This window comes from Sturnira hondurensis, unplaced genomic scaffold, assembly GCF_014824575.4.
Source record: "Sturnira hondurensis isolate 20B ecotype Veracruz unplaced genomic scaffold, ASM1482457v3 Scaffold0006805, whole genome shotgun sequence".
In the NCBI taxonomy this organism is placed as follows: Eukaryota; Metazoa; Chordata; class Mammalia; order Chiroptera; family Phyllostomidae; genus Sturnira; species Sturnira hondurensis.
Genome location: NW_028079436.1, coordinates 917,387 through 940,784, shown reverse-complemented (window position 1 = coordinate 940,784; position 23,398 = coordinate 917,387). Strand labels below are relative to the sequence as shown.

Here is a 23,398-nt window from a genome sequence, read left to right as displayed (position 1 = left end):
CTCGGGGCTCCAGCCCCTGCCTCCATCATCACGTGGCATTCTCTCTACGTGTCCGTGTCCAAGTTTCCCCCTTCTGAGAGGAAAGCACTAGCTGGGTTACGGTCCACACTAATCCGGTATGATCTCATCTTAACTCGTCACACTTCTGCCAATAGCCTATTCCCAACTAAGGTCACACCCACAGGTTCTGGGCTAGTGCTTCAACGTATCTTTTTGGGGGGACACAATTCAACCCAGATCACCAAGCTTATCTGAACAGGGAACACTTCCATCAATGCACCAGTTAGGAATATCCAGTGGCTGTTCCCAGAACACTTTTTAAAAAGTGCTTATCCAAAGCACTCACATATCATTAGGGCAAGATTAGCATTAAAATACAATAGACACAAAGCAATATGTAGCTTGCCTTTCATTCAAGAAGCAATTATTGAGCAGCTACAGGCCCCGGGTCAGGGCTGTGAGGGACCTGGGAGTGAGTGAGGGGAGGGTCTCCACTCTCAGGAAATGAATGACCCAATAGGAGCCCTTACATTTTGGATCAGGTAGGGAGAGCTAAACACTTCAAGAAACAGAGTTGGAAGGGGTGAGGGAGAGATGGCACTTGGTAAAGATAAGGGACAAAGAGGATGCAGGCTGTGGAAACAACGTGAGTTGGGCCGAAGGTGAGAAAGCTGGGCTACAGTCTGGGGACCACAACATGGGACCCAAGGCTGGGAGGGCCATAGGGAAACAAGGCAGAGGGCAGCTCAGAGGCACACAGGGCGTGCACGTCGCCGTAACGATCCCCAGCCCCACTCTGATTTAGTCCGGACTCATTTCCTCTACTCGTGTTAGCCCCCTGACTTCACAGACTTAGTGAGGAGTTTCTAAGCTGTGCAGTGCGAAGCTGTGATTATTCACCCATTTGGAGCACTGAACCTTGGATGAGCTGACACTCCTGAGTCAGGGGTAGAATTAAAACAACACAAAACAAACACATGGCATATCTTAGGTTTTGTGGTCCAGAAACTCCCTCTCCAGACCTCTCCAGAATCCCCTGGGCTGGAGAAACTGAGCTGAAACATTCAGAGTGTCACTTATTCGCTCCTCTGAACTTTCAGTTCCAAGTCAAGTCAAACCTAAGACAGCAACCTTAAATATTGGTGGGTAGGCAATAGTGTCTTGTGATTGGAGGAATGATGATTTATTAAAACAGTCATGGTGCCTCTATCATTAGTATATCTATACATAGTTCTAGAAAAGATGAATAACCCCACTGTCCTAGCCAGTGAATTCTCAGACACAGAAATGGTCTCAACCAACCCGCGAAGTCTCACTCTTCCTGCCTGCCTGCCAGGTTGTAAGCATTAGCATTAAGGTGCTGGGCTATTTCAGGAGCTCTCAGACACCCAGCTTTGACAGAAATAAGCAAGAAAGACATCAGCTCACAAAAGGAAGAAAAAAGCTCATGTGATGTCAAGAGAAATTTGCCAGTGCAAAACCACAGCAGAGGCTGGTCAGCAGGTTGCGAAAGCAGCTACTTCAAGAGGCAGGAGGTTCTGGGTGAGTAGAGCCTGGCTATGCCTTTGCTCATCCCAGACAGCCGTGGCATCCCAGACCCTTCTGTGTCTTTGAGAAAAATACATATGGTTCTCTCATACTCCAGTCTTAACATTTAGAAACATGTCCAACGCAAGGACAATAAGGTTTGAAAACAGTGTGATTCCATAATGCAAACTAATCCCAAACATTCACACCCGGGGATACTGACACAAATGTAATAGTCTTCACAGCCAAAGTTCACGGCACCTTCTCTCCTTGTAGCTATCTCTCTCCAGTGCACATGGTCATCGTACCCATCGTGAACACAACTTTCAGTAAGAAACGTGCCTTCCCTGCCCCACCCACCTTCAGCCAATTTAATTTAGCTTTGATTCCCAAACAACACAGTTCACCCTGTGGATGCAATTCGGAGGACACGGAGTCCAAAAGCAGAGACAACAGCAAATGAGAAGGGAAACCAGAAGTTCATCCTGGAGAACTTCACCCTGGAGGTCAGCACCATGGACAGCGGCACCCGTCCAGTCCCATCCGTCCACCCACAGGCAGTACCCGAAAGTTAGGGCTCCAAGCCCTGGTAACACGCTTGGATAATACGGCCATTCTATTGCTTGCATAGTGGTGCACAAACTAAGAACTAAAAGGAGGCAAGAATATGCTCGGTTTAGGTGTCAATATGGAATTTTCTCACTTTTAAAAATACTGCCTCTCTTTCGGAAGACCTTGCCACAGAGAAAGACATGGTTGAAACTGAAACTAAAGGCCAGTTTCCAGACCAAGACCTCACTTTGTGTTCCAACTTCATCTTACCATCCCTGTAATTAAGGGGTGACTGGCAACAATCCAATGAATCATACAAAAGACATCCTCTTATTACAGACTGGGTCCTGCCAAAGGTCAGTAAGGAAAACTTCAATTTCCTCTAAGAGATTTCAGAAATTACCATCCATATACTTACCGCAGAGAGCAGAAAACAAATGCATGAGAGGAACTCTGGCATGGAAAATAGAACATCAAGGAATTGTTTTCAAAGGGAAAATTAATTGGTTATTTCCATTTCAGCTTAGCTAAAGTCGTAAAAGTCTAGTCAGGAATATTTTTCACAGTGGCACCTTTTCCAAGATATTGAAACACCTCAAACCATAAACCATTTTTCATTGTTGATGCTGTTTTGTGGGTGAAACTAAATAACTACTCCAACCTTTGCTCACACACACACAAAAGGCTTCTTGCAAGGGACTGTAAACCCAGCTGTGAGCAAGCCAGTTCCCCAGACCCCACCTCTGACACTTGAAGGGAGAAGGCACAGTCCTCACAAGCGACCCTGGCCTTCAGTGCTTGCATCCCCAACAAGCCAAGGGCCCAATAGTCAGCACCCGGAAAAAGCCACGTAGAATCTCGAAGAACAGGTTTCCCACGGTATGGAGTTCATCTTAGCTCCAACAAATGACTTCGAGACATTAGCACAGAGAATGAAGTAGGTATGAATGCAGTGCTCCTACCTTCTCTTCTTGTGACTCCAAAGCTTCTGGATTCCTGCAAGAAAAGAAAGGCTTTGTGTTTTTGAAGAATAATTCATGTGTACAGTAATTTGCAAACATCTCACCTTTTATTAGCCATTTATTCACAGAAAATGAATGATGTCTATAACCACACATCTGTAAATATAAACAACTTATTGCTTTGGGGACTTAGGGAGACACATTGTCAATCGTGCAATAGTCTTGAAGGAGCAGAGCCAACGCTCGTGGTCTTCCTTACGCAGAATCTTGGCTGCTGCCTCGTGGAAGACCTTGTTCTGCCTTACGTCCAGCCCTCCACCTCCACTGCAGGTGTTTGAAAGGCCTGGGGGAAACATCAGCAGATGAGGGCCAGCATTACCCAACCTGCAACAGGTTCCAGTTAGCGGTGCCACAATGAACGTGGACCACCACTGGTCCTGTGTGGGCCACTGGCGTAATCTGGTGATTGATTTTGCTCAGTGCAATAGTTTCCAAAGGGTAGGATCGAATGGACAATGTGGATAGCCAGTCCATGCCACTGACTAAATTAAGCCCTTAGTTTCTCTTAATCCAATCTCACCTTCCTGCCATGGGCAGGGCAATAAGCAAGGTGATTTAGGAGTTACACGGAGTTCCCGCCTTGAAGATACGCACAGCTGAACAGGAGGTCACGGGACAAACACAGATTACTGAAAAGTAGAAGGGTGATTTTTCCTTATAAGTAGCAGTATAGTCACATCCTGCTGGGAAAGGGGATTTTTAAAGGACCTCCGTAAACAGCACAGAAGAATGGGCAGACCTAAGACAGGAATGAGGAAGGAACGGTGGACCAGGAAGAGAGCACGGCCTAAGGAAACGTGGGGCAGGGGAAGAGCACAGGGTATGCCTAGGAAGCAGTAAACGTGAGACTAGAGGGAAGAGCACTGAGAACACAGACTGCAGTTTCCTAATGAATAAAAAGTATCTACAGTTCATTGTAAATGACCAGTTTAGGACAAAAAGCCTCATATTAAGAGTAAGCTGAAATCCACACTAGCAATGGGAGAAAAGAAGAGAAACACCAGCCCTGGCTGGCGTAGCTCAGTGGATTAAGCATGGGCCCGTGGGCCTGTGGGCCTGCGAGCCAGAGGATCGCAGTTCGATTCCCAGTCAGGGCACATGCCTGGGTTGCAGGCCAGTTCCCAGCGGGGGACACACCAGATGCAACCACACACTGATATTTCTCTCCCTCTTTCCTTCCCTTCCCCTCTAAAGATAAATAAATAAAATCTTTAAAAAAAGAAGAAAAAGAGAAACACCAAGCATGGGCTACCTCTTCAGCATCACAACCAAAAGACCACTCGGTGCCCGCACTTTCTAGACAAATGGCATTGGCATTATCTTTCGTACCTCAGCCTTCTCGTACAGGCTTCTCTTGGGGTCAGCATGGGGAAGCAATATTAGAGAGGAAACTGAGGAAGCACTGAAAAGTTTGTCCTCCCCAATGTACACTCTCTGCCTACCACCTCTGCAGTGAGTCAAAAGCCCAAGTGGGGGCCAGTGGCAGATACACATTCTAGGCCGGCGGCCCACCCGCACAGCACAGTGAACACATGCGCCTCCAGAACGCCGGGTCCTTGGGGGTGCTCACAGCCTGGGCTCCAGAGAGGCCACGTGGGCAGGGCTGAGTGCAAGGAGAGATATGAAAGCCACACAGCATGACACGGCCAAGCAAACCCGGCTCTTCCCTGCTGCTACCCGCTCCGCAAAATGACTCGTACTCGTGGAGCAGGGAAAATTAATAATCAACTCACATGGCTCTGTAAAACACTTTATGGAAGTTTTATTGCAGCTGCATAAAATTTGCAAATTAACTTAGAGAAAGCTCATAGCGGTAAATGTTGTGTCTTCGTATCCAGCAACATGGTATTTTAAATAATTGGTTCAAGTCTCCTTTTATTTCTTTCAAGAGCATTTTATCATTTTCCTGTAGTTTGAATATTTTTAAATGAGAGTGGTCTATAATTTTTAGGTGCTATTTTTCTCGGTTTTGGGAATTAAAAGGATACCAGTTTCATAAAATGAATTTAGAAGTTTTCCTTTTACTATGCTCTGAAATGGTTTAAAAAAAAGTGGGATTATCTGATCTTTAAAAGTTTCTTCAACCTCATTTCCTAGCTATTTACTAAAAGGGGAGGAAGTAGAGGATCAGAGAGTCTAAAACTCATCCAAGTTCTCACATTTTGGTTACTGTCCAGCTAATACTTAAATTTCAAAGTCTGACTCCAAAGCCCATGCACATAACAACACGCCTCCATTTAATTCATAAAGATAGTGTGAAAATTAGATGAGATAGATTTCTGCTTTAGGCTCTAAAAGAATGGCTTGTAATCAGCCAACCCTTCTGTTGAGAAAAACTATGACAGTTGTTCAAGAGGTTTCTTAAATCCCCAACACACAAATAAAGAAAAGCTTTTTGAAGGCACATAAAAGCAACAAAAGCAGCCAAAAACTTGAGCCAATATTTGGAGAGAAGAAAAGTCCACTGAAGTAAGCCCCACATATCCTGCCAGATTTTTCCTTTGGGGTATTTGCGGTTAGAAGCCAAACAGAAAGTGAAGAGTTAGAGCTTAAAAAAGTCCATGTGTCATGTGGGGCATGTGTCACGGCGCTTCCGAAGCAGCTGAACTTGAGGGTCTAAATCCTGGGAAAAAAGGACCAGAAAGAAGGGAGCCCAAAAGTCTGCAAACAACTTCCTCTTGAGTTGCGTGGTTGTGTCTGAGCTGCACAGAGAGAGCAAGAGGTTAAGAAAAAAAGGTCCCCCCAAATTAGCTTCAAATAAGATAAAAAATTAGAAGCATGGACTTTGACAATATCATGATGCTAGGGGGACAAAAATCAGGCTTTCTAGAACTCGGTGGACTGGCAAATGTAGCTGACTTTCTGTTAAGATCATACTCTCTCAAAGGACTTCTATCCCTGAGTAGATCAAAGAGAGTAAGTCTTCCCGGGAGACAAAAAGTTCTCCACAGACTTCACAATTTTTCACATACAGTGCCCAGTGACCAATCCAAAATTAACAGGCATTGCAGGAAATAGGATCAAATAACTCACATCTGACAAAACAGATGTCAGCTACAGACCCGCAGGTTATCCCAATTTTAAAATGATCAGACTCAGGCTCCAGAATAATTATCACTGATATGGTCAGGAAAACAGAAGAAAGTATGCTAAATTTCACCATAAAATTAGAATGTACTGAAATAAGAGTCAAATGGAAATTCTAGAACTGAAACTTAAATAATGGAAAGAATCTAACAGATAAATTTAACAGGAGATTAAACATAACTACAGAGCAAAATAATAAAATGGAAGCTTGGTCAATAGAACGTAACCAAACTAAAGATCTGAAAGGCAGAAATAAATAACGAAAAACACAGAAGAGTACGAGAGACGTTATGGCTCAGGGTGAAAAGCTCTAACAAGTATGTAATTGAAGTTTCAGAGAGAAAGGAGAGGGGAAATTAGGTAGAATCAATATTTGACATGTATTTGTTGAAAAATCTTCTAAATTGCTGAAAGGTATCAAAACAGATTTAGGAAGCTCTGCAAGTCCAAAGCAAGAAAAATACGAAGAAAACCATCCGTGGGTACTCACAGAAAAACAGGTAATCAAAGAGAGAAATAAAACCTACAAACAGCCAGAGCGAGGGCAGTGAAGGTGAAAAGGTGTGTTCCCTGCAAAGGAGCGACAGTAAGACTGATGGCTGACCTGTCACGGGAGAACAATGCATCCAGAAAACAATAGAACATCTTTAAAATTCTAAAGAAAATAAAAAACCCTTAGAAATCTATACTCAGTGAAAATGTGGATATTCATACAGTAAAATGAAGACACACATAGACAAAAACTGAGAGAATACTCTACCAGCAGATCAATAATGAGAGCAATGAAAGAGAGCATTTGGAACAAAAGGAAAATTCTCAGGTGAATGCACAGCTAGGCGAGAGGGAACAAAAGACATCAGGAAGGGTTAAAAACAGATAAATCTAATTTCGGCTGCTTAACGCAACAACAGTAACGCCTTCTAATGTAACACTGTCTGGAGAACTAAAATAGATGGCGATGGAACCACAAAAGGTCTGGAGGTGGAACAGACTAGACTATGAAAATGTCCTGTTGCTGCTCCCCCCGAACAGGAAGAAACCAGTGCTATGAGGGCAAAGGAGTGAGATAACAAAAAACGGACTCATCAGGAAGAAAATTCAGGAAAGGGTAGAAAAGAAAGGACTGAAGAACAGAAGAAATAATGTGTTAAATTTAAGCCCATTAAATAGAAGTGAATGACATAATCCAACTAAAATACAAAGATTGACATATTAGATAAAACAGAATTCAATTATATGCTACCTACAGGAGATGCTGCATAAATAAAAGATTCGAGAAGGCTGAATGCAAAACGACACACGAGATGACCGATACAAATGCCAACTAAGAGAATGTTGGTGTAGACAAAGCAGGCTCTGAAACAAAAATTATTATTAGCAACAAAGAGAGGGTCAAAAGATAAAAAGGACATTTTAACATCAATATATAACAACTCTAAATTTGTACATACATAATATCATAGACCAAACATAGGTAAAGTCAAAACTAAAAGAAGAAATCCACACTGACAGACTCACCATCAATACTTGGAGAATGTAGGAAACCTATGTAGTTAACTCACAGACTAAGCAGATGAAAAATCAGTACGGACATGGAAGATTTGGACCATGAACACACTTAACTGAGGTGACCTAAGTTTCTACAAGCCTCAAATTATTAAAATCATACAAAGAACATATAGTTTTCTGATATAGTGAACTTTAATTAGAAATCAATAACAAAAGACTACAGGAAAAACTTCCAAATATCTGAAGAAATGAGGAGATATTTTGAACTGAATGACGACTGAATGACAGCACTTAGGAAACTGTGGGAAGTGGCGATGACAGAACTGAGGGGAAAATCAGAGCTTAAGTACAGGTTGGAAAAAAAAGGCTGGAAATCAGTGACCTCAGCGTCTATCTCTAGAAGCTAAAAAAAGGACAATTTAAACCCACAAGAAGTAGAGCGGAAAGAATATGATAGGAGCAGAAATCTATAAAATACAAGAGAAGAAAAAATTATATCATGAAATTTTAAAGGCAAAAATTGGATCTTTGAAAAGAGTAATAAACTTGATAGATTCCTAAGAAGGCCAATCAAGAAAAAAGGAGAAAACATACAATACAGAATTCGGACTCGAGCAAGAAGCCACACACACCCAGTCTGTGAGTTCACGGCAAAGGTGTCAATGCGACACACTGACATGGGGATGGCTTTCTCCACAGGTGGTGCCGGATCAGTCGGCTGTCTGTGCAGGAAAACATAAACCCCAAAGGCCCACCTCACAACACACACACAAATCCCATCCAGGGGAACTGCAGGCCTACAAGTAAAAGGCAAAACAATCCTGCTTCTAGAAGATACCACAGAATATCATCATGCCCCTTCAGTAGGTGAAAACTTCTTAAATGGGATGTGAAAGGCAGCCCCATAAAGGAAAAGAATGACACATTGGACTTGACGAAAATGAAGGTTTCTGCTCATTAAAAGATACAATTACGATAGTGAAAAGTCGAGCCATGAAGGGAGCGTATTTGTAACATATACAAAGCAGTCATTCAGAAATGGAGAAGATACTGTGGCAAATAAGTAAGGCAATTACAAAAAATAAGACTTGAATAGAAACTTCACAAGTTAAAACTACAGTGGAGAACTGCCATACGCCAGAGGAAAAGCTAACATTTAGAGACCTGACCACGTCCAGTCCAATGTTCCCAAGGGCAGGAGCAGCTGTGATTCCTGCCCTCCCAGAGGAGGCCATGGCGGCGGGACTCTCCTCGCCAGCCCGAGCCTGGGACAAGAGCCGCTTCCTGGTTCCTGCTCTTAGTCATCATCCTGGTTCCTTCTTAACTTTGTAAAGCTTTCCCATCTGTTTAATCAACTCCTTATCTTAACCCCCCCAAAAGAAACAGCGTGGTTTCTGTCTTCCAGACCCAACAACCCCCCTGGTACACACCCAGCATGAGGACACTCACGTGAGCGTGGTGCTGGTCCCGGCAGGCACGTCTAAGAGCCAAGAACAAGGAACGATGCAGACGTCCCCTAACAGCAGGATGGATGAGTTGCCACGGACAACTCCACAGTGACGCAGAAGAGTAGACTCTGGGGTAACTTGAACAGACCCCATGGACGTAATATATTGAGAGAAAGAAGGCAGTTGCACTAGGAGGCACTCTTATAGGGTTTTGTTTTTATACTTTTCAGAAACAAGCAAAAACAATCTCTGATGGCAGGTCAGTGGTCCCTCTGGGGAGGCCAGTGACAGAGGGGGACATGCAGGTGGTCTCTGGGGGTGCTGGGAATGTTCTAAGTGGCGAGCTTGGTGGTGGTCACGTGGGTGGTTCCCTTTGTGAAAGTTCATTCACTGGACACCTAAGATGCGCACCCTTTCTTACACGTTGGACACGCTTCCATCCAAAATCTAAAAACGACATAGGACAAAGTGCCTGAGCCCTCCGGGCTGCATCCATCCTGGCTTCCTCCCGCCAGCTGCACCACTACCGCGTTTGGGGAGGCACTTCGCCCGCCAAAGCCTCAGTGTGTTCCTCGGTAGAGTAAGGCCGTGGCGGTAGCTTCCCCTCGCAGAGTGGTCGCCGGTCATTCGGCGAGATAATAAAAGGCCTGCTCCATGCGGAGCACGGTGTCCGTCACCACCGCTGTTGTCAGTAATGAGGGTGACTACGGGAGGGAGACAGTGAGATCATTTGGGGGAGGCAAATGAGTTCAGCAGCTCTGTCAGTTACTGAGGCTAAACAAAAACCTGTCTTCCCAGGACTCGAAAATCAGCCCCTCAAAGCTGCAGCAGAACTGAACAGAAAGGAATTCTGTGACATAAATGATACCAAGGCCCCGGGTGCAGTGCCGAAGGGAAAAAATTATGTGCTGCGGAAGCTTCAAACAAGATGGTTATAAATGGGAGTTAGCGCACGGGCATTACTTAATGACTAAATTTCTTAAACTAAAAATCTAATTTTATTATGGTATAAATCAAACTTTCTGGGAGTAAGGAATTAATTTTAGATTTTTCATTCGCTGCTCATAACCTTTGCACGGATTTGACAGCCAAATCACTTTAAATGTCATTTAACCAATACAATACAGCAGCTTTATTCCTCATCGGACCCTGCCTGAATCCATTATCTTCCACTACAATGTAGAAGAACTTAAGTAAAAAATCGCCATTCCATAAAGCTATATTTTACCGCGCGGTTCAATTGCATAATCTTTATTTTTGAATCAATATAATGTGAGTGCTGCGTAGTATTTTTCATAATCCAACAGTCTATTACAGATTTGCAGCTACCAAAAACGTGGCTTGAGGGCCTCAGAGTCTGTCCCCCCCGGCCCCCTCTCACCCCCACTTCAGGCTGTACCCTGGCTCTTAAGCTATGGGGGAGGCTCAGGAAGAGGGCAGGGGGCCCCGGCACAGGCCAAAGTCCCACCTCCCCACCCACGTAGCCAGTCGTCCTTGGTGAGAGGGTAGGTCTCAGTCTCAGTCACTCAAAAAATTAAGGGGTTCAGGGCCTGCTGGGAAAATGCTGGCTCTGTGAGTTAGGAAAGTGGGGGATAAAAGTACCCACTACTACGAAGCCCAGAAAACTAAGCTGAAAGGAGCTATGAGGGCCCAGCCTTCGTAGACAAAGCAGAGGTGAGCCTGGCTGGCACCGATGGGACAACCTGCTCAGGTATGCAGCTGCCACCCTCTGCCCTAGCCGGCATCCCGACGGGGCCCCAGAGCCAGCAGCACCTCCATGCAGACTCAGAGGGGCTGAGGACACCCCCTTTCCCAGGGTTCCCTGGGCCTGACAGCCGAATTCCAAGTTTTTCATCTCCGACATGCTCTTAAACTAATGCTTCTTTAACAACCTTTCTTACAATATTTTCTTCATTCATTTGAATTTTAAAAACTTGATTCTAACCACTTTCATTTTTGCTAGCGAGGCACCGTTCTGCAATTAAAATCTCCACGGAGACTAGACAGGGTGCAGCCAAATAAAGCGATGACTCTTGCAGCACGGCTCCCAGCACTGGTGCCCGCCTGCCAGGCACACGCCAAGCCCTGTGCACACTTCACCGTGTACACTTCACACTTCAGCCGGCATCATTCCATTCAAAGCAGAAGAAAAACCTCCACGTTACCAGCACAGTGTGTCTGGGCCTCCAAACCTGACAAAGGCAGGGTTGGGAGAGTAAACTTTCACCCAAGGGCCAGTTTGAGAGCCCAGCGAATAATCCAGCGAACAGCAGGGTTTCCCGGGCTAGCGTTAGAGAAAAGGACCAACGAGGAGGCACCAGCTCTTGAGAAATGTCACCAGCAGAGAGGTCAGAGTTCATCCCCTGCCTGACAGAGAACAGCCCAGGTGTCCCCTCTTGTAGGTTGGCCTAATGCCTGCCTCAAAGACATGTCAGGGGGTGGGGGAGTGTTACTTACAAGTGTCAGTAATAAACACCAAGAGACTTGGGCAGCTGAGGACAGAAGACATTGGGCACCGAAGGGCCCTTCCCCCTTGAGTCAGTCCCGCCCACAGCGTGCCCACTCAGGGAGGCCCCGCCCACAGCCTGCCCGCCGACTCAGGTGAGGCCTTGCTGCCTTTCTCAGGAGACTGAGAACAGAAGGGGTGGCACTGGGCATGACCGCACGGGCACAGGGTGGGGCCTTCCCCAGCAGTGTGGGCTGAAACGTGGCTGATTCGGAGAGTCAGACCCGTGCCCCTTCTATTTCCCAGCCAATAATATATGCATCCGTGTGAGCAAAGCAGTGTCTGCAGGGCATAGGTAAGTTTCAAAGGAGGCTTAGCAAAACAAAAGGGAGAAGCCGTGTATAGATGATTCTGAAAAACATCAGAAATCTCTTTATGATTGAGGTGCATGTCATCTGTTAAAAATATATACGTATTTTTATATCTATCTATATCAGTGCTATGGCGCTACCAATAGGCCCCCTGTGGCACACCTGTGAGGAACATCAGCTTCATTGTGTCCCTGAGAATCAAGACCCTCACAGCCTCCAGGAGGCCTGAACACCCTGTTTGGGTGGTAAGTGCCGAGCCAGCTGCAGCCCTGAGAGAGCCACCCAGATCCTTCCCACCGCGGTGCACCCGTCTGTGACACAGGCAGGCCAGGCGGCCCAGCCAGAACAAACCAGGGGCAGGGGAAGAGGCCCGCGGGCACCTCAGCCCACTGCCTTCTGCGGGGGGCAGGGGTGGCAGGCACACAGACTGCAGAGAAAAGGATCTCGTGGAGACCAGGACATTCCCAACAGGAAGGCAATCTCACGTGAGGACATTTGCCGGGCCTTCGAGAATTTGGATCAGTTAGGTGTTCATTTTCTCATTTTTAAAGGTAAAGAATAAACAAAATATTATATGAGAATTTGGGGCTCTTAAATGCTAGGTGTTATTTGAAGCTCTATGTTGAAGGTTATTCATTCACAATTTTTAAAAAGAGTTGACTGCAAATTTAAGGCAGTCTTAAGTGGCAAGTCTGCCAAAGCAGCCACCCAAGTAAACACTGAACTTGCATTTGGTGGAACAAATGTTGACGACTAAGTGATCGATCACCCTGCCTTGTCCAACGTGATCACCTGCACGCAGCCTGATGCGGGGCCCAGGAAAGACAGGGGGCCACTTTCCAGTTCTCTCTCTCCAACAACCCAACAAATCAAAACCTAGCTAACTGTTTGATTCGGAAAGAAATCCACCCCCAGCCTCAGAACGAGCAGTCACAGTGTGCGGGGCTCTCCCAACAACGGGCTGCAGCACAGGGCTCCCACTCGGTGCCCTGGGGGCCCCGTCATTAACCATCACCCCCCGAGGTACTCGCAGGGCCCAACCGAGCCCAGCACATGGGGTGCAGAGCCACCCAAACAAGCAGAGGTCACCCTGGGCTATCATTGCACGGGAAGCACCTGGGTCCCCCACGGCGGTCCCCATCTCAGCCTCTCTCACCCCAGCATGGCGACTGGCCTACGGCAGGCCTACAATCTGGTACAAGAATAAAGCTGGACCAATCCTTGCTTTGACTCACAAGAGTCCTGGGTGACTGTGGCTCTCCCCGAGGTCCCTGGAGCACTTGACTGGCACTGACTTCCTACACACGTCCCTTTTCAGATAAGTTTTCACAGGAACAGGGACACCCTACAACGTCTTCCTCTCTCTGGGAAGCTTTGTGGGCCCTCGTCCCGCCAAACAGGTGGCCCTGCACGCTGGCCCTGTTTCGGCATACCCCACACCCTGAGAGAGTCGAGACCGTCTTGTGGGTGTTCGGCGGAGGACAGATGGCCCCTAGGAGGAAAGGGGACAGACAGGCTTACGTTTTCATTACTCGTCATGCCCTCCAGGTGCCTTCCATAGACCTGCTTTACGTGACATTCAAACCTGCCACTTTTCCCCCTTTCTGCCGGCTGTAAGCCCAGGATGAGATTTAGAGTAACTGTGCCTGGAAAATTAAAAGACAAAAAAGGAAAAAAGGCTGCCTTCCAGGGTCCTCCTCACATCTGTTTTTCATTCTTGTCTCTGCATACAGAGTGGCCAGGGCAGGAGGAGGAGGGTGTCTCGAACACAGGTGACAGGGAGGGGGGCGGGGTGAAGAGGGGGACTCACCCGGAGAGCAGACTGCAGGTCAGGGCTGGGCAGTGTCTGACGGCAGGAAGGCTGAAACACGTGCGTGGCCGCTATGTAGAGACAGGCACGTCCTCTCCCCCCACAGGGGCGTGTAGAGACCTTTAAGCCTAGCTGCCCAACCAGAACCTCTCATGTTGCCCGGGAGCAGGTCCCCTTCCCTCCTGGTCCTTCTGCTTGGCTGGTGACCCCTCTGCCTGTCCCCACACTTATGATCTCACATGGAGAAACAGACAGCAAGCAAGCAAATGAAATTCATAAAACACGGCGGGAAGAAGCGCCACAGTCGGAAATAAAACAGGGGGCTGGGACAGGATTAGGTGGTCAGGGAGGGCCCCTCCAGGGGTGCTGCCATTTGGGTAGAGACCTGGCCCGCTGGAGCATGGCCCTCCTTGCTGTCACCCCTTCTGCCCAACAAGCAAGCGCCCACTCCATCATCAGCTCCCCCGACCAAAGCTGTGGCACCAGCAATGAGGAGCAATGGTGGAGGCAGCTGTGGCCCCTGAAACGGCAGTGAGCGTCACCACGGCAGCTTCCGATGGCTGTCCTCTCCACGGGCTCTTCTATGCGTCCTCACGGCCCCCCTGAGGGGCCTCCTGCGCCTAGTCAGTCACTCACACCTTCACCACCACGCTTTCCACCCAGTGCCTGGAGGTTTTTGATGGCTGTCTGAACGAGTAATCCGCCTGGACTCCCACGGGCATCTGCTTTTGTCCCGGGAGGTGAATCCCCACACACACTTTAATTGGAAAGCACTTCCATTGTGCCACGATAAAACTTATATTAAAAATGGAACTTAAAGTAGTTTAAATTAAGTGAGCTATATATAATTAAAAAGCCTTTAAGGCACAATAAGGCTCTTTTTCAATTTTCCTTTATAACAGAGTCAAACAGGAAGAACGGCCCCCGACAGCTGGCAGAGGGGGACTGATGCTCACTTCGCAGCTGGTCCTGCGAGTCCCGGGGACAGTCACCAGTTCCCCTGCTGTCCCCCTGGCCCCTCAGGTGCGGGGCTCCATGGTCTTCAGTTTGCTCCTCTGTAGGATGAGAGGTTGTGAGAGCTGAGCGAGGGGTGTGCAGAGGACCCTGGGCCTCACTCCTTGGCAGGAGGAGCGCCCGCCCTGCCCCGACACACTCAGCAGCCGGCTCAGCCCTAGCCACCCACAGGGCCTTGGGTTTGGGGCTAGGACACGTGGAAGCTTTGTCCCCAACAGCCTGAATCATCTCTCCCCCTACACAGCAAGTGCTGAGAAGGACAGTGGCAAGGAAAGTGGAGGTGGCGTCAGAACTGCCTCCCTAGTTAACCCAGGGTTTATAAGATCCAGGCAGGGATGTTGAACAGCTCACAGCCCAGGCCAAGTCCCAGAACCACTAAATCGCCGTTCCTTGGGGTGGAACACAGGCATCAGCATTTTTTTTTTTGAAGCTTCCAGAGAGTTCAATGTGAGGACATGTTTGGGCGTCACTGAGCAAACCAAATATCTTAGCGCCTCTCCCTGCCAGTACAGAGTTCTCACCCCGCACCCACTGCTCCTCGCTGTGGGGGTGGGCAGCGGCACCTGGTCAGCCCGGCTCCCGCAGGCGCAGGCAGGGCTCTCCCAGGAGCCGCTTGGTGCCACCGCCACAGAAACTGTACCCAGCGACACCGATTTCTCCTTCCGGTGAGAACTGGTGAAGCCGGGGAGGTGGCTCAGGAGAGACTGCCTTCTCTTCCCACAGGGATGATGCCGTGTCAGCAGGCAGATGCCAGCAGCCCCCAGGTGCAGGGAGGAGGGGCAGGCAGACCCAGCACCCAGCACCCGGGAGCTGCTGCAGTGATGGAGAAAAGGAGCGACTGTCCTGGAGCACATGAGCTGGCCCTGCGTGGCCACACAGGTGCACAACGGGGCCCGGGGCCCAGGTCCCAGCACACGGAGTCTCCAGCTACAGGTGTCCACCTCTGAGTTCAGCCCCCTTGGCCCTGACGTGAGGGTCAGGGCAGTGCCCATGGCAGTGTTGTGACAACTGGGAGAGGAGGAGTATAGACAGCACCCAGTGTTTGGCGGCTGCTGGCACCTACCAGTGTCCACCCACCGATAGCACCGGGGGACTGTCAGGCGTCACTTTGCCCAGCACAGAGCACAGTGACGGAGTGGGAGAGGTACTCACCCACGTTTCAGGGTCTCTGCAGCGGGGCGGAGCTGGCAGTTCTGCTGGGGTCAGTGCACAGGGACAAGAGAGACGGGGCGGAGGGAAGGCTCCGGCGACATTGCAGTGTTGACCGTGAACCCCCCATGCCTGGCCAGAGCTGTCCACGCCTCTCCCGACACGCACCCCAGGCTGCCGCCTCTGACTTCCTCTCACCCGTGGGGCTTTCCACTGGTTCCATGGCCCCAGCACGTGTAGATGCTGGGACTCCTACCCTGGGGCTTTCTGCGGAACAGGCCCAGAGTGTGTCCTGCCCACAGAGCTGCCCTTTTCGTGATCACCGGCGGCCCTGACCACTCACCAACCGTGGCCATTCCATGGGGTGGGGGCTGAAACTTCCTGGTGTCCTCACACCTGGACGAGGCAGGCACACCTGTGCCTGTGAAGGGGCCGCTGCCCACGCCTCCCTCTGTGGCAGCCCACACAGCAGGAGCACGTTGGCCTCGGCCTGTCACCCAGCACTGACCATCTTGTTCTCTTCCAGGGGCCAGTGGGAGTCAGCAAACACCATCATTTTCCCACTGGGCATTCTGACTCTCTAAAATATCTGTCAGGATCTATCTTGGTCACCAACACTAGGGATCTTGCCCCCTCCCCAAGATCAAGGTCCCAGACTCTAGCTTCTAGAAGGGAGACGCTCTCCTTAGCCCTGGGACCTCGCCAAGGCCAGTTCTTAGAAGCACAGATAGAGGCCACCACACATCATGCACCTGGGGCCAGACCCTCCCTCCCTGTGTGCACAGGCCCCACCCCCACCCCCACCCTCATAAAGTCAGGTGCTCAGGGACCCATGAGGAATGGCTGCCAAGTCCCCACCAGGCCCCTTGAGGAACTGCAAGGAGACAGCCAAAAAGATGTCCATTCTCAGAGGATCAATGGCTGCCCTGCAGGCCCTTCTGTTGGTGGGAGGAGATACAAGAGAGGTGCGTGTGCCGGGGAGTCAGGGCGGTGACAGGGACCGGCTGTGCCCTGCCACTCCCCACGAGGAAGGTCAGGAGGCTCCCTCCAGCCCGCTGCCCTCTGGGAGGTGAAGAGGTCCCTATCTGACATCACAGCGTCTGCTTTAGCTTTCAAAGCCCAATGCCACCAAATGTCCTTTTCTTAGCCTCAAAATCGTGGGGTGGGGACAGTGAAAGCACAGGGCGGTGTCAGGAGAACAAGCAGGACGGTCGGAAGGCTGTGTAGGCCCCAGCTCCACCACTCGATGCGGGAGGCCCATGGGGCCCCCCCACCACCTTGAAGCCCCCTCCCAGAACTGTTTAAAGAAGTCAGGGAAGGAATCTACGCGACGAAGCTTTGGGAAAATGGCAGCTGCCTATCACTGCCGTCATCCCTCACAGCTGCGGAAGTCCAAGAAGTCCATCTCAGAAACCACAGCGCCTCTCAGGAATCTCCTCCTTCGTCCTCTTAGGAAAGGGCGAGGACTGTCATTCGGGCTCCCAGCCCTGAGCACCAGAGCCCACTCTCCTGTGTCACCCCCACCCCCGAGGCGTCCTCTGCTCCCCAACACTCCCCAACTCCTGGTCACACACAAACAGACATCACAGCAGACGCCACGATGCTAATGCAACACGGCTTTGCACCTGGCCGGGAGCAGCGTTCAGCCCTGGAGACAGGGAAAGGGGACGCACGCACGGTTGCATCTTGTCTTCCCTGACCACTGGCCTAATTACCCGGCAACGGCTCAAGTGCGGTGCTGCTCACTGGAGGCACCGGTGTCAGATTCTCTGAGCGGAGACAGCTGGCGAAGCCGTGGCTCACCTCCCAGGGAGCCGCTTTGCTTCCCAAGAGCAGTTCCAGCTAAACCGCAGAGCAGCCGCACTAAGGAACGCCCTGCAGCCACGAGATCTGTGACTCTGGAATCACAGGGTCACACCCAAGCCCGGAAGCCTGCCCTGTGTTGGTGGGCATGGCCCTGGGTGGCAGGAACACAGGCTCCAGGGGGAGGCAGAGTGGGAGTGGTGACCTCGAGACACAAGTCTGAGCCTGGAGCTCAGGCATACTTTGCAGCAGGTCTCCTGGGAAGCCACAGAGAGGGATAAGCTGGACTTCCGGGCTGCCCAGCTATGAGTGAGCCAGGTCGGTGTGGGGACGGCACAAGTGAGACAGGTGGAGGAAGGTGGGCAGGCAAAGCAGGAGAGCAAAGATTCAAGACCATGAAAGCAGGCCAGCTTAAAGGTCAGAAACATGGACACCGTAGGACGCCACCGCTGAAAACCTTGCTCGGGGTGCACGTTGCCTGGGTGCTTTCGGAGAGGCTGGAGGCTGGCTCCTTGGTCTCAGCAGCCTCCCCCCACACGAACCTACTCTCCCACTCCCTCCCTAGGCCTCCCAGGCCTGCACCCACACCCATGGCTCAGAGCCCCTGATGGTCACCTCACATATGGGGGGAGGGCCTGTCCCCTGAGGGTGGGACCAAGGCAAACTCTTCTTCAATCAAGTTCTCGGAAACTAGGCCTCTCTGGAGCCGTCCAGGGCCCTGGGGCAGGAAGGTCACGTGAAGGCAGGGCCAGGGCCTTGGGGCTGACGTTACCTGCAGAAGGGCCACAGAATGGCGTTTACCGCTTCGTGAAAAAGCCAGGCTCCAGAGGAAGGAGAGAGAAACGGAGGAGGGAGCAGGTGCGGATGGAAAGGAGGGAGGTGAGGGGCGGGCTGCCTGATGCCCCGCGCCCTGGGCCCCACCACAGCCTGCAGTGGCGCCAGCAGATCCCTGGGGCCCGGCACCCCCGCCCCCTCCTGAGCATCTCGGGCGGCGATTCTGCTCCCGGCCCCTGAAGGTCCCAGATGAACTGCTTTGCCCTTGGACCTAGAAATCCAGCCTGCAGCTCTCTCTTCTCTTTTCTCCTCCCACAAGTCAGGGTCCTATTCCAGCCCACAGCCACATTCGGAGGGCTCCCCCTCCTTCAGCACTGAATACTGGGCCCACCCAGGACTGGGTCACCGTCCTCTCCAAGGGCCTCCGTCTCCCACCCAGCCACCCACGGTCACGCCCGCACTGCAGCTGAAGGTGCCATGTGCGGCATCCATCCACCACCAAGAGTGAGTGGGTAACTGATTCCTCAAAGCTCTGCCTGTGGCTTTGCTTTATCACGATCACACGGTGAGACAGCAGCCCACGTGCAGGAACGTCCTGTGCGGTGCAGCTCACGGCCATCTTCTGCTGCGTCACAAGAACACCCCAGGGTGGTGAACCCAACGAGGTTAGGTTTCAGTGTTACCACACGTCTTCACGAATCACAGATGATTTTGTTCTAGTCGGCACGGCCATAGACGTGTTTTCATTCCTAAGAACCACCAGACCAACTGGGACAACCATAGGACAAAGATGGACATGCAGCTCAAGATGGGACTCTAAACACAACAGCCAAGACTTCCAGAATGACAGCTGGGCAGTGGAGTGGTGACGTCACATGCTGTGGCAGCCTGAGCAAATGAGACAGGCAGGACAGTTGAGGAGTGGCTGTCCCCTCCCTACTGCCACCCCACATCCTCTGCATGGGACCTGGAAGGCACAGAGCCAGCAAGATGGGCAGGGCCACACCAGGTAGGGCCGCTGCAGGAGAGGGCCCAGAGGGACACAGGCCCCGCGCCAGGGGACGAGTTCTGGAAGGGAAGCAGGGCTCTGGTTGAAGGTACAAGCCCTGGACACCACAGGCTACTGCAGTCAGCACTGCGTGCAGCCTGGGTGGGTGACACTCTGACACCCCACTTCTTCCAGAGCCCAACCCACCAGCCGAGGACTCCAGAGCAGCTGAGTTGTGGACAGGAACAAAGCTGCAACACCAGATCTGCCATCGGCCACACCCGCTGTGGGAAGGAGGACTCCTGAACTGGGCGGACCAGCGAGTCTGGAACAGGCAGTGGGAGAATGGGGTCAGCCAATAAACAGACCAGACTTCCTTTGACTGACATTGGGAACTTAATCGAACCACTACACACAGGTTAGAAAAGATCAACGATGGACAGAGGTATTTAATCCTTCTGCTAATTCAGACTCCACTCAGCAGCAGCGAGGCTCCCTCCGCCTCCCCATCTGCCCGCCCCGCCCCACATCCCATTGGTCCTCAAGCCCCTGGAATGGAATCATACAACTTCCTTCTCTTGGACCACTTGGCCGCAGCGCAGGGCCAAGCAGAGAGCTGGGTGCTCACTGGACGGAGACCTGCTGATGGCTAAGATTTAAGACCCCCGAGACACTCTGTTGGCCCAGGGAGCCTGGGCCAGGAACCCAGGCTACTGTATTTTGCTGTGCATAATGTGCTCCCACACTTTGGGCCCAAACTTTCAGAAAAAAAAATCTTTCATTTTAATTTTTTCATTCAGCTTTTTATTTATTCATAAGTTCAACAAAACCGATGATCATATTCCTGGGTATTATTTTGCATGTGGACATCGTTACTGCTTTCTAGAGTTACACTTTTAATGCATAAGCACAAATAAAAGAATTAAAAGCATTTACATAGATATGGAATTAGTACTACCCACGTATAATGTGCATCCTATTCTTCCCTCGAAAATGTGGGCCAAAAAGCATGCATTGCACACGGCAAAATATGGTAGGTAGGCAGACAGTGTCCTGAGCAGGGCCATGCTTTGGGACACAGGGACAGGCTGCCAGGGGCTGAGCACTGCAGGAGGCAGGAGCCAGAGAACCCTGGTCCTCGAGGCCAAGTGCCAGAGCAAACACAACGGCATGTGCATCAGCGGAACAGAAGAGAGTGGAGGAGGAAGAGGAGGAGCAGCGGGGCCATTTTCAGAAACACGCCGACTAAAGCATCCGCCCGGCTGGCCTCTCCCCCTGGACACCCCCAGCGCGCCCACTTGCAAGTGTATCTCCCTGGGAAGGCACAGAGAACGCAGCATAGGCAGAGCCACGGAAACCTGGCATCTTTTTGACAGAGTTTGTTTTAAATGCGAGGATAGAAAGGGAAATGAATAGGTAAAGAGTTCTGTTTTCTTTGTCTAGAGAGTGAGCCTTAAGAGACAGAACAGCTTAAATGAGCTTTTATCCCAATGGCGCTGAGTGTCAAGAAAAGCCATCAGAAGTCCCACACCTAGCCAGCGCCATCTTCAAAGAGAACTTCTGTTCCCACAGCCCTTGCTTCCTCCCTCTGCAGGGACAGCTGGTCAGCCGCCCAGCCACCGGTGACCATTTCTGCTGACTATGGGAACTCTGAGCAGGAACAGCACATCCTGCGTGTTCGAGTTTGTGTTTCGCTCTCTGGGCTCCCTTTGTGGGTGAGGTTTGGGTGTGTCTGCCACGGTGACCTAGCCCCTTTGCAGAAGGGACAGCCGGGGCTGCTAGGTCCCAAAGGCTACTCTAAAAGGGGACAGCAGCTGAGTCAAGGACTCTGCTCCCTCCCCCACACACAGCCCACGGCACTTTCTTAAGCTTCATCTGACTCAGTAGGACGTTGGAAAGGTTTGAAACTGTGACAAGATTCTACTATAAGTGGAAACCAAAGACAGTCAGGTGACTCTCTGCTGGGGTTTCTCCTGTAAGGAGTCCCAGAAACTCAAGTCCCATTGTCCAGATTCCTACCTGATGCCAAAACAAACATCGAAAGGCCGCTGACTCACTCACTCAACAGACACCTGAATACCTGACTTTGCACAAAGCTCTCCTGGACACTGGAGATACTTGACCACACGACAGTTGCCAGTCCACCAGGAAGAGGACCCTCCTACCCCAAAGGCCACCCTGCTAAACTCAGGGGCACAAGTGCTATGGCTGAGGCTGACATGCCAGGTCACAGGGATGGAGGGGTGCGCAGTCTTCCCGATGGGCGCTCAGTGGGGCCCTGAGATTCCAGGCACGAGACCACAGTGCTGATGGCCATGTCTGAGCAGGCGCTTGGTGCCAGGTGTCACGCACGCCTTCTTGGTCCTCACGACAACCCCAACATCAGGGTTGTCATCATCTTCGTGTTACTCGTTGCTAAACTAAAGGTCACAGAGACTCCCTCAGGGACACAGCTGGTGGGGAAGGTAGCAGCGGTCTTGGGCCGTGGACCTGAGGGGCCCCGGACACAAAGGCGGGACTGAGGGCTCCTTCCCAACCAGTGCAGACGGGCAGCCTGTCGGGGGAGTGATTCAGCCCCCGCAGGGAAAACCAGCTGCGGGGTTTCTCAGCAACAACAGACATCCTTGGAAGACAAGTAGGGAACACAGAACACTCACGGTCTGGTTAGGAGAGGGGGGTGGGCAGCAGCCACGTCTCCCCAGAGCCCAGAGCCACCTGCCTGCATCAGGTGCCTACGCCTGGAGCCGCTTCCCCCCGCCCCCCCCCCCACCAGCTCAGCCAGGTGGGCAGAGGCATGTGGTCTGAAAAGGAGGCTGCCCAGGCGCCCTGCTGGGCTCAAACCTGGGCAGCCAGGTTGCTGTCTGTCACCTCTGCTGCCGGGCCAGGCTGCCAGTTGCCACACTGAGGGCCAGGCAGCCGCGGAGGCGCTGCCCTCGTTACTCTGCGAGAGGCTCACTGGCGCTCAGTGTGCTCCAGAAAGGACCTTCGTCGGAAGTAAAGGGGTCACTTCCCTGCTCAGCTCAGAAAAGCACGCACTTTCTGTAACCCAGACCCAGAAAACCTCAAACCCTCAAACTTTAAAGCATTTTACAAAAGTAACCATGGCAAGTTATTTCCAGCTAAGACCTCCAGAAGGGTTTGGATTTGAGCTTGAGGCCCCATTAAGACCCTGGGGCAGGGTCGGGTGGGGGCAGAGGCAGCTGCAGTGCGGCCTTTGACTGAGGGGACCCGAGCCCCACCGACCACTCACCATCCTTCCTTCACAGCCAGGAGATAATGTTCCCAGATGTTTTATTCCCTAGTAAAGCAAGACTGCCTTTTACTTGGAGGAAGACGTCACCAGCCACACAAAAGTGGTGTGTCCTCTTTCAGGAGAGGAGTAAAGAGAAGCAAAACACATTAAAAACCATGAGCAAAAAAATAGTGCACCCACTTTCCCTTTAAAGCCCAGCCACACCTGTCACTTGGACATAGAGAAACTCTTGAATCTGACAATGAAACCCTGTCTGCAGGTCGACACAGCCACTGTGCAGAGGGCACCTCCTTCCGGGCAGAGCACCCACGACTCTACCTCAGAGCTCTGTCTTTCCAGCCACAGAATTAGGGCGGACTCCGCAGAGAGCAGCACCTGACTTCGTACTCCGTGTGGCTTGGACTCAAGCTCACCAGCAACTTCAAGGCCACTCAGCCACTTGCTTCTATGGACCTCATCCCCAGTGGTCTCAGACCATTGTTTCTTTGACCCGACACCATGACCCGGCCGGCCCCCAACACAGCTCACCTCCACGGGCAGTGCAGGACGGGCCCGAGGAAGGCCCCCATGGGATGCACCGCCCTTGGTTCTGGAACTGTGGCCTTGAACTTCTTGTACCAGTGACCAGGTATGAGAGAGGTGTGA

At 51.0% G+C, this 23,398-nt stretch overlaps 1 protein-coding gene across 1 annotated transcript in view; it reads right to left on the bottom strand.

The window, feature by feature from the left end:
• FSTL4 (follistatin like 4) overlaps positions 1–23,398 on the bottom strand; it is a 354,377-nt gene that overhangs the window by 315,827 nt on the left and 15,152 nt on the right. Inside the window, exon 3 of the mRNA XM_037050468.1 lies at positions 3,042–3,075. Coding sequence (XP_036906363.1) covers positions 3,042–3,075 — 34 coding nt within the window. The remainder of the gene's footprint in view (positions 1–3,041; positions 3,076–23,398) is intronic.